This window comes from Prosopis cineraria, unplaced genomic scaffold (genome assembly GCF_029017545.1).
Source record: "Prosopis cineraria cultivar Desert tree isolate PC_DT_omini unplaced genomic scaffold, ASM2901754v1 PC269, whole genome shotgun sequence".
In the NCBI taxonomy this organism is placed as follows: Eukaryota; Viridiplantae; Streptophyta; class Magnoliopsida; order Fabales; family Fabaceae; genus Prosopis; species Prosopis cineraria.
Window position 1 is genome coordinate 47,041 of NW_026555596.1, and position 11,092 is coordinate 58,132.

The 11,092-nt window shown below is 30.2% G+C and overlaps 1 protein-coding gene across 1 annotated transcript; it reads left to right on the top strand.

Annotated features, from left to right (window-relative positions):
• Nucleotides 1-1,752: 1,752 nt before the first annotated feature.
• On the top strand, nt 1,753-3,581 carry LOC129296147 (ribonuclease MC-like). Its single transcript, XM_054934737.1, has 3 exons — nt 1,753-2,179; nt 2,329-2,539; nt 3,361-3,581. The coding sequence occupies exons 1-3, from the start codon at nt 1,760-1,762 to the stop codon at nt 3,444-3,446; spliced, it is 717 nt and encodes a 238-aa protein (XP_054790712.1). The 5' UTR covers nt 1,753-1,759; the 3' UTR covers nt 3,447-3,581.
• Nucleotides 3,582-11,092: the final 7,511 nt, after the last annotated feature.

Here is an 11,092-nt window from a genome sequence, read left to right on the forward strand (position 1 = left end):
TTGAGACAAAAGAAATAGAGGGAAGCCATGTTCGGCCGATCGCTCAACTTTTTTTAAACAAAAAATTGATTTATTGTTCTGATTATTATAGCTAATTTAGTATGGATGTCGACGGAATCTAACAGACATGAGAACGGCGTATTTTATAGAAAAATAGGTAAAAAAAAAATTTGCATTATATTTGACTATATTTATTAATTATTAATATTTTATACTTATTTAACTAACTTTTGTATATTTTCCTATAATAATAAAATAAAGAAGAATTTTTACTATAAATTCTACTAATATCTTCTTCTTTTTATATAGGAAAAAAAGAATAGATCAATTGAAGAAAAGGAAGAAAAGAACACAATAATAAGAATCAGATACCATATATTAAGGAATCAAATAAAATTTACATGTGATCTATTCAGATTTTGAGCTCAAGGATGATATAGTGATTATAAATAAACATCTCAAAATTCTCTTAAATCATCCAATATCATATTTATAGGTTAGGAGGCATATTTAGGAGTTGAAGGAGTTCTTCCGAGTTGAGAGATTTTCTTTCTTCTCCTTCTTTTGATTATATTTATATTTTTATTTGGGATTTTAGTTCGAATTCTATGAGTTAACATTGTTTCTAAGCTTCCAGTAGGGATGGAGAGTAGCTTGATTTGGATGAATTTTTGCTCTTGTTCTATGAGAATTTATTATTTCTATTTATATTTATGTCTCTTGTTTTAATTACGTTTTTTATGTAGAATGGCTGCCATATTGTCTGTTTGTGAGCTATTCGAAGAATTGAGAGGTGAAGAGTTATAGATCTGGAGAGATAGATATATATAACTAAATTAAATACAGACATAGATAACTATATTAAAGATAATTTAGGGTTTGAGGTGGTTTAGGTCATAGCTTCATGGTTTATTTAAGGTCTCAATAGGATTAGTGAGAGCTAATTCAATCTTGAATAAATACATCCTAATATACTGATGAGGGATAATTAAAATACTTTATTAATGAATATTGCTATAAATAAAAGGAAAATAATTAAACTATCCTAATAGCTGAATCTTCATGCTTAATGCTTGTCTGATCGGTTGGTTTATCATTTTTTTATCATTTTTATTTAGTTGCTTTATTAATTATTAAATCCTTTTCAAAGCTTTTATTTATTTCTTTAAATAACAATAGTTATCTCTATTCTCTAATACGACCTGGATACCTCAGATTTTAATTACATCCAAGTCGTGCAGTTGCAGCAGAGATCAAAACACTCTGGTGGAAAGAATATACATGAGATGAACAAGTATCTAACATCTAATAAGTATCTAGTTTTTAAGAGAAAATAATATTTAATATATTATTAAGGAGAAAACTTTAGGGTCTTGTTTGGTTACTAAAAAGGAATGGATTAAAAAATTAAACACAAAAATGAATTAAATCACCCTTCCCTCCATGGTAAGTATGATAAAACTCATTAATATATACTAAAAATGTGGGAATTATCATACCCTCAAAAAATCTCATGAATTATAATTCTCAATCTCATGAACTAAATTACTAATTTCCCTTATGAATGTGCTTAGTTATCCCCTTCAATCATCTCATTTTTATCCTTTTTTTTAATTCATTTCATTTCATTCTTTTTTAGTAACCAAACAGGAGTTAGGATTTTTCTTCTCTCCGAGCTCTCGTGCATGCTTGATTGTGTTAGTATAGAGGTGGCTATAAAAACCCTACTACATCGCTCAATTAATTAAACAATACCAACATGAGCATCATGAAACCAAAACATGACTTGTTTCTTCTTGTGTTGTTCATTGCATGGGTCTGTTGCTCATGTCATAGTGTAACTAATGACCCACAAAGGATTGCTGCACCTATAAGCCCACCACCTCCTCCGGGAACCCTGCCACCTCCACCTCCGCCTCCTCCTCTTCCACCAGTTTGCCCTGCAACTCCTCCTCCCCCACCACCCTCAACATCTCCTCCGCCGCCGCCAGCTCGTCCAAATTTTGATTATTTTTCACTAATCTTGAGATGGCCCAATGGATTTTGCAAGATGGAAAATGCAAATTGCCAGCCAGCTGTGCCAAAACAACACTTCACCATTCATGGGCTCTGGCCATCCAGAAATTCTGGAGGAGACAAAACGTGTTGTCCACCACTAAATCCCGTCACAGATGATATAGTAATTTCCTTACAAATCTTATTTGTTTTCAAAACATGTTTTATTTTTAGTTCTAACAAATAACTAATAATGAAACTCCCTTCCTAGCCAGTTATTGTTTTTCACAATGTCTTTCTCTCTCTCTCTCTCTCTATTTTTTTTTTTTGTAGCTTAAAGCTTTAGAAGGGGATCTGTTGGAATATTGGCCAGCTTTAGAAGATGCGTCCAGCTTTGATAAGGGCAAGGAGTTGTGGGGAAGACAGTGGTTGAAGCATGGAACTTGTTGTCAGGAAAAATACAATGCAAAAGATTACTTTAAAATTGCAACTCAATCTGCTCAGAAATATTCTAAACTTATTTTGGAAACGATGAAAAAGAAAGGTACTCTACAACTCTACACTTGCTCATGTGGGTACTCTCGTGGGATGCAACATGGTGCTCATCGCCCATGATATTTAAAACTTTTTATTTTATATTTATCAAATTAAAAATTATAAATTTTAATAATAAATATGTTTATCACTAATTTGGATAGTAGATATTTAATCTAGACGGTTCAATTTAATATTAAAATTTTTATAAATTGACTACCTATAATTCATATCATATGTACTTTGAACAGTCTAAATTTAATATTAAATTATTTTTATATATTTTTATTTCAGTAAATTCTATATTAAATATAAATATAATCTCATACCTGGCACTTTCCAAAGAAAATATTTTTTTAAAAAAATTACAAGTTAAAAATTTTAAATCCAAACCATTATCTAGATAGTCATTTTATAAAAATTATAAAAAAGTTTTAATATTAAATTTGGACCTTTAAAATTAAATTTGAACTATCCAAATTAATGATAAAGTAGATTTATATTAACTTTGTTATAAATTTGTATTTTAATAAATATAAAATAAAAATTAAAAGTTATAATTTTGAAGTATTGGAAACTTGATTATAGAACAAAGGCATATACAACTCATGGTTCTCTTACAAGTGTATTTAGTAGATTTTTCAATAAACTATTCACATTTTTAAGTATGAGTACAAGAACTATGGTTTATTATTGGGATTTCAATAATTGAAGGTCCATAATTGTCATTAATATCCTAATGGAGTCTTTAATTGTCATTTTTCCAAAGGCCAATCTTGGACATTGTCAATAGATAATTTGATAAAAATATTGGGTTTCATGCATACATAGATATCCTTCCTGATGGAACGACGACATACGAGGCAGATAAAGTACTAAAGGCGATTGAGGAAGCCACAACAAAAAGGCAGCCATAACATGCAAGAAAGACAAGTCTGGTAAACTACAACTCTTTGAGATTCGCATCTGTGTTACCAAAGCTGGATCTAGTTTAGAAGATTGCACAAAGGCAAGCTCCACTTGTACTGCTGCTCCTTTCATCTTTGCCTCACCACCATCACCACCTCCTCCACCACCTCCACCGAGGTAAATTCAATTTATAAATCCTTTTCTCTAATGTTTGGATATACTTTCCCGAAACTATAATTTTCACAATACTACATAACATAACCAGTCATATCAATCAAATTTTTTATAATCACCAATGGATATCCAAACGAATCTTAAGGGTATTGGGATATTTTTTTTTATAATTAATTTTGACATGTAATATATAGTATTTGAATATATTTTTACAAAATTATGGTTTTAATGACTTGATTTTCAATTCTATTTTATAAATCAATTATACCACATAACATAATCAATTATATTCAAAATCAATTATGTTAATAATTTTGTGTGTATGAGGGAGAGATAGAGGGAGGGAGGGAGAGATTGTTCCTTATGTCACTTAGGTCTCACTTTGTTGTTAAAAAAGAAGAGAATGGAACCAATTGAAAAAATAAAGGTAGAAATAAGATAATTAAAATGTGAAAGTGGATAAGTGAACTATATTCATAGGAGAGAAGGGTAATTTAGTTCAAGGGTTGAAAGTCATGATTCATGAGGTTTTTGAAAGTTGTGATGATTCTCACATTTTATTGAATTTTAGCATGCTTACAATAAAAGGAAATGGTGCTTTAGTTTATTTTTGTTTTAACTTCTTTAATCTATTATATTCTCATCCTTTCTAGCAACTAAACGGAACCTTAATTTGATTTGTTTTCCACACAGATTTGTGTCATCAATTTGGGAACTGGAGGAAGCAGTCGAGCTGTAATCACAGAGCAACGGTTATGGATCGTAGAAGGAAATGAAGGAAGCAGCTGAATTAAATAAAGGGCCAGGTTATCTAGCTGGCTTGTTGCCTAATGCAATATAATGAATAAATTAAAACTTTATTTACATATGAAATAAAGATGAGAACTTCTCTACTCATACGAAATTGTTCACTAACACAAATTCACTAACGACACAAAGTTTAGAGGGAAAATATTTACCTCCACCTCAATTATTTAGAGGGAAAATATTTACTTAAAATTTAAGGAATTATCTGTATATGACATAAAGTTTCAAGGCATTAATACATATAAAAATTAAAATTTAATATATATATATATATATATATATAATTGATGGTTGAGGATTTTAAATTTTATATTAAATTTAAAATTTATGTATAATCCCTAAAAATTATATTAAATTGAATTTCAAAAGTAATCCCTAAACATATAGCATAAACAATTTATTTTTTTATTTTTGCAATTATAAAGTTTTTTTGGGCATATGAATTTAAAAAAATTTCTAGATTTATAAAAAAAATTGATTGAAAATTATTGAAATTTTATCTCTCATAAGCAACCCCTAAACTCTTACATTTTTTTCAAATAACTCTCCTATAATTAATTTTTAAATATTTATTTGCACATAACTTAAAATTTAGAGAATTACCTATATATATGACTCAGTTTCAAGGCATTAATACACATAAAAATAAAATTTAGTAGGGTATATAGTTGATGGTTGATGATTATGAACCCAAAAACTTAAGAGTTTAGGGTTTATTATTAAGTTTTAAAAATATTTTCTTTTAAAAAATATCTACAGTTAAAATAACTAATATCATCACTAGGTGGCTACAAGCAAGACAAGTACTACTTTGTGAATATCATAAGCTTAACTTTCCATTAGATTAGAAAAGTATTAATAAAATAAAAGAAATGAAAAATAAACCCATCAAGTGGGTATTCCAATTTTCTCTATTACCACTAAAATCAATTCAATATATATTAAAATCTCTTGATTATATTGGGGCATAGTTTAAACAAATGGCAATTGAATCAATGATGGAAGAATTTTGGAATATATATCCAGCATATGCAAGGAAGCTTTATGCACTTAAGAAAGTAATACAACATTATTTTTGTCCGCGAATGAATTTATATTGATTATGATATGATAAAGTTAAAAGTACATATAATATATACGTTCAAAAATTAATATTTTATGAAACAAATAGTTCAAAATGCAAGTAAAGACATGCTATATTACAATTAACTATTTTTTTCACTTTATAAAAATTATGAAATGATATAGATATTGAAATTACTAAAATAATAAATTGTAAAATGATGTGGATATTAGTGATGGAATTAATTAGGCACGGATTAGCAATGGAATATGTATACCAGAACGTTTATATTAGCTAGGAGAAAATGTTTATATTTTGAATTGAAGGATGTATACTAGAACGTTTCATGATTAAGACATAGTTTAAACCAATGACAATTGAATCAATGATGATATAACCTTGAAATATCCAACATACGTCAAGAACTTTTATGCACTTGAGAAAGTATGTAATAGAAAATTGACAACATTATTTTTTGGCCTAAACTAATCTATAGTTGAAGTTAAAAGTGCGCGCGCACGTTCACAAATTAGTATTTTATGGAAAAAGTTTGCAAAATACAAGTAGAGATATGCTAGATAATAATGAACTATTTTCTAAATTTATTAAAACTAAAAAGTAATATAGATATTAAAAATAAAATAATAAATTAGCAACAGAATAGTGACGGAAATACTTTCCAATGGAATTAGTAGCAGAATATTCTATGGGAAAAAATTAGCCACAGATCTTAGTGACGGATTTCCAACAAAATTTAGCAACGGAAATATTTCGTTGCTAAGTTCCATCGCAAAACAAGAATTGGTTATCCTTGAAATTAGCCACGGCCTTTCCTGTTGCTAATTTTCATCACAAATGTTTTAGTGATGGATTTTGTGACGGATTTGTGACAACTAGTTTGCGACAGAAATATTGTATCGCTAATATTAGAGACAAAATTAGCAACGAACTTTTTTTTCGTCGCTAATCCACTTTTTTTTTTGTAGTGATTCCAAGTTCTTTTTACTAAATGTCTTCACCACTTGATCTTTTTTTTTTTTAGTAATTGTTCCTTATCGTGATAGGCATCTCAATTTCCTAGTCTTATCACTTTTTGGATGGGCATTATATCATGAAAATTGCAATATTTATAATATATGAAATTATTGATCTTCTAAGAGCATTTTCATTAATTTCATTTTCTTACACGTTAATAAAGCCTTTATACTTTAAATATCATTTTAAAGTTTTCATGGACAAAAGTGTGATGAGACTAAAGTATTACTTTCCCCTCTTTTTATAATTAAACTAGCTCAATATGAGATAATGTCCTTGAAGGTCACATCCATGCATTTATTACATTGCCATATTTTGCTTTTAACCCATACAATACACCTATATGCTTCAGGATAAGTATCACATACTCTAACTAAAAAAAACAGAGAAATTGCGCTCTGGTTTCGTTCTCAGTGAATTTAGAAAGGTTTCTACCTTAAACTTCTATAAGTTCTCCCCACATGGTTTTCATATGCAAAATCAAGCTAAGGTATGATCTTCTAAAGGATTGAGTCCACATGTTTGAAGTATTTTAGCCTCCACTGCTTCCAAAAAATAAGGGGCAAGATCACAATTCCAAGACCAAAAATAAATCCTAATTCAGCACTTAAGAAATTCCGATCAATGGAACTTCTAGAATTCAGCATAAACGTTTCAGATGACGGCGGTGACAATGTTGGTACTACACCAGAATTGCAATTATGTGTCAATGGAGGTCCACATAATCCTTCATTGCCTTCAAATGAATATGCATCAAATGATTGGATTTGGGTGCCAGTTGGGATTGGTCCTGTCAAATGATTGACGGAAAGGTTTAAACTGCAAGGAAAGATAACCTTGCTAGTTCTATTGGAATATTCCCACTGAAAGAGTTTACTGACAAATCCAAAGACTCAAGATACTTTAGATTCCCTATAGATGAAGGGATATGGCTAGAAAAGGCATTTAGCGACAAATTAAGAGCATGAAGTGCTTTGAATTTCATAAGCTCCTCTGGTATTGGCCCTTTGAAATGGTTGGATGAGAAATCCAAATAAGTGAAGGCAATAAGAATCTTTACCAACTTCATTTGTCTCCCTTTGTTGACAATTGTTACTGAATCTTGGTAACTCTTACCTCCAAAATCAACAAGATAGACATCATAAAATATGTGATCAATCAAAAAAGGTGGCATTGCTTCCAGAATTTTGTCTAGTTTTAGTGGAAGAACTTTTTGTAAAAAGGAAGTGCAATTCATTCAAAAAACCCTCATTGATGTCGAAAAACAAATGGCCGGATTGTGAACCAACTTCACCATTAAACATGAGAGCTTTCCAACTTTGCAAGAGTGATCTTGGTAGGGTACCACTAAACATATTATAGGCTAGATCAACATTTTGAAGAGTGTTCAAATTTCTAGTACTATGTGAGCATGCAAGTGGGCCATGGAAATTGTTTGATCTTAAAATCATGACTTTTAAGGTGGATATGTTCTTTAAGAAGCAAGGAAATCTATCAATTAATTGATCATTTCCAAGGTTCAACACTTGTAATTTTTGACAGTTGGCCAAAGATTTTGGGATAACACCTCCTAAGAAGTTTTCATTCAGATCAAGGAACCTTAAAGCACAAGAAGTTGAAAATATATCCAAAATTTGGCCTGAGTTTGTTCCTTGCAAGATTTAGTACTCTAAGAGTGCTACTGATCATTCCTGTCAAACACTTAGGAATGGTATCATTGAAGCCATTATCAAAAAGATCAAGAACCCGAAGATTTGAAATTGTACAAAAAGATTCTGGAATTTTGCCATGAAAACTATTGTTTGAAAGAGAGAGGAAAAATGCAAAACGAAGTTTGTTATGAATGTCAGATGGGACTATATAGCTAAATCTATTACTTGAGAAATCCAAGTTCAACACGTATTTTGAAAAAGTAGGAGCGGAGCCTTGAAGTTGGTTGGAATGAAGGTCAATTACAAATAGATTAGTGCTAATATTTTGAAAGGTCCTTCCAAATCAGTCAAAAAATTGTTTGAAAGATTTAGGAATACCATAAAATCAAACCTCCAAATCCAATTGGGTATACTACCATAAATCTAGTTGCTAGATAGGTCAAGGTAGATTAAATTGGATTGATTCCTCAGAAAGATTGGGAATTCTTTCAACTTGCAAGAAACTAATAAGTGCGTGTTCAATATGGGAAATGTTAACAAGTCATTAGAGTTATCCCTCAAAGTTGTATCAATTGACAGGTTGTTGTGATTAAGGCCTAGTCTGACCAATTTTCCATCTTTCTCACAGTATCCAAATGCATAGTGCCATTGAACTTATTTGAGGAAAGTTGGAGAACACTAAGCCTTCTAAATTGAAAGATGGACAAGGGAATAGGCCCTTCTAGATTATTCCCACTAACATCAAGGATCTCTAATGAGGAGAATGATGCATTTGGGATTTCATCCAATACACCCTCAAATCTATTATGAGAAAGCATTAGTTCTCTCAGAGATGGAAGTGCAAAGAGACATGAAGGAACTCTTCTGTAAAAGGAATTTCGTACTAAATCAATGGTGATAAGATTGTCAAGACTTTCAAAATGAGGTGATAAAATTTCACCTATCAAGTAATTAAGAGAAATAGATAGATACTTGAGGTTCTTGGACATGTTGAAATATGGAAGATGGCCTGTGAAGTTGTTGGATGACAGATCCAAAGAAACTAGATTTGTTAATTGAGAGATTGCAATTGGAATCTGACCCTTAAAGCCAGCATTTGACAAATTTAGATGCCTCAAGTTCTTCAATTTGTGAAACTCCAAAGAAATCAATGAATGGAAGTCATTGTAGGCTAAGTTCAAGTCTTTTAGATACTGTAAGTTGAAGAGACCGCTAGCATTATCAAGTCCCCTAAAGATAAATTCTTCATTCAGATCCAAAACTATAACACATCCCATATTGTTACATGTTACTCTATTCCATTGAACAACTATTGTCACTTTGGTTCCAATGAACCATTTTTAGGACTTGGCAGGGTCGAAAGTGAGGCTATGTTTCAATGAAGCAAGGCAGATTCTGATGGCCGATAAGGCAATGACCAGTCACTTGAAAGATATTGAAACTGATCAAGTTTATGTAGTGGAGGAACGACGTCAAGAAATCCATGAGTAGTTATTTCTCATTGGAATATTCTTTGGAGACACATATGGGAAACAAACTATAGCTGATGAAGGATTTTTGCCATAAGAAAGTCATCATTTTATAGATGCTTTGTGAATCACTTTATGTAGTCTACTAAAATATACTGAGAAATGGGGTCCACTTGAAAGGAAAAAATACTGAAAATGGAGTTATCATGAAAACCTCACTAATCTATGAGAGGAGGATGGAAAGACTAATCGATGGATTCAAACACCGTATTTTGAATGTAACAAGTCAATGGAGACTACAAGAATAATTGAAAAATCTATGAAGTGAGGTACACGCAAATGAACAGAAACACCATTTTTGACTTCATGTCCATAAAATGTCATGGTGCCGTCTTGAGGAGCAAAATTACATATCAAGTCATCGACGACTATTCTAGTTCCATTTTTGAACCTAAAAATAGCTAACATCATACGCCCTCCTCTTGTGTTTATATTCTATAGTAAGTCGTTGCTTAGGTATTTTACGGGAAGTAAAGAAATTTTGAAACTTATTAAGTCTGAAAATTTAAGAAGCCTTTAATTTTGTCCATATTAAATGTGGGAATGGATTATACATAGGAAAAATGGTGTAGTGATTGGGAATTAGGGCAATCCTGACCTTGCATTTTATTTAATTGTTGGAAAAAGAGAGGTGCATAAAAAGGTTTCTCATATGCAAATCACACAATCAAGGTCATTAATTTTTTTATAATTTAAAACAATTATATACTCATAAAAATAAATATTTTTAATAAATTGGCTAATTATGAATCTGGATAGGATAGATTTATCTAAATGGTCTAATTAGATATTAAATATGTTTTAATTTTTATAAATTATTATCTAGATGCATTCTGGATGGTCTGAATTAATATGAAAAATAAAAATAATATCCTAATTGACACTTTTCAAACAATATTTTTTAAAAAAATTATAAATTATAAATTTGAACTATTTAGAGAGTAGTGCTAAAACAGATTTATTAAAAAATTATTTTATAAACAACCTTTTTATGCACCCTCTTTCCTCGACCATTAGATAAAATGCACAATGAGGATTCCGTACGTCCCAACTACTACACCATTTTCATTACATATAATCCATTCCATGAAATAAAAACACACAAACTTTAATAGCGTATTTCTTCTCATCAACATTTAATAGGAGGTAAAAAGAAAAACTTGTGATAAAAAATTAATAAATGACTTATCAGTATGGCCAAAGAAATATTTATCTCTTCCTTATAAATAAAACCAGACTACTTCAAAGGCAGTACCAATCTTCTAAATATTTTTTTGGGAGAATGACATAAAAGTTTTGAAAAATAAAATTACTGACAAAATAAAATTGAATGATTTAATGTAAAAAAGAATATTTGATAATTTATAAATATGTCTCAGTTATTAAAATCATAT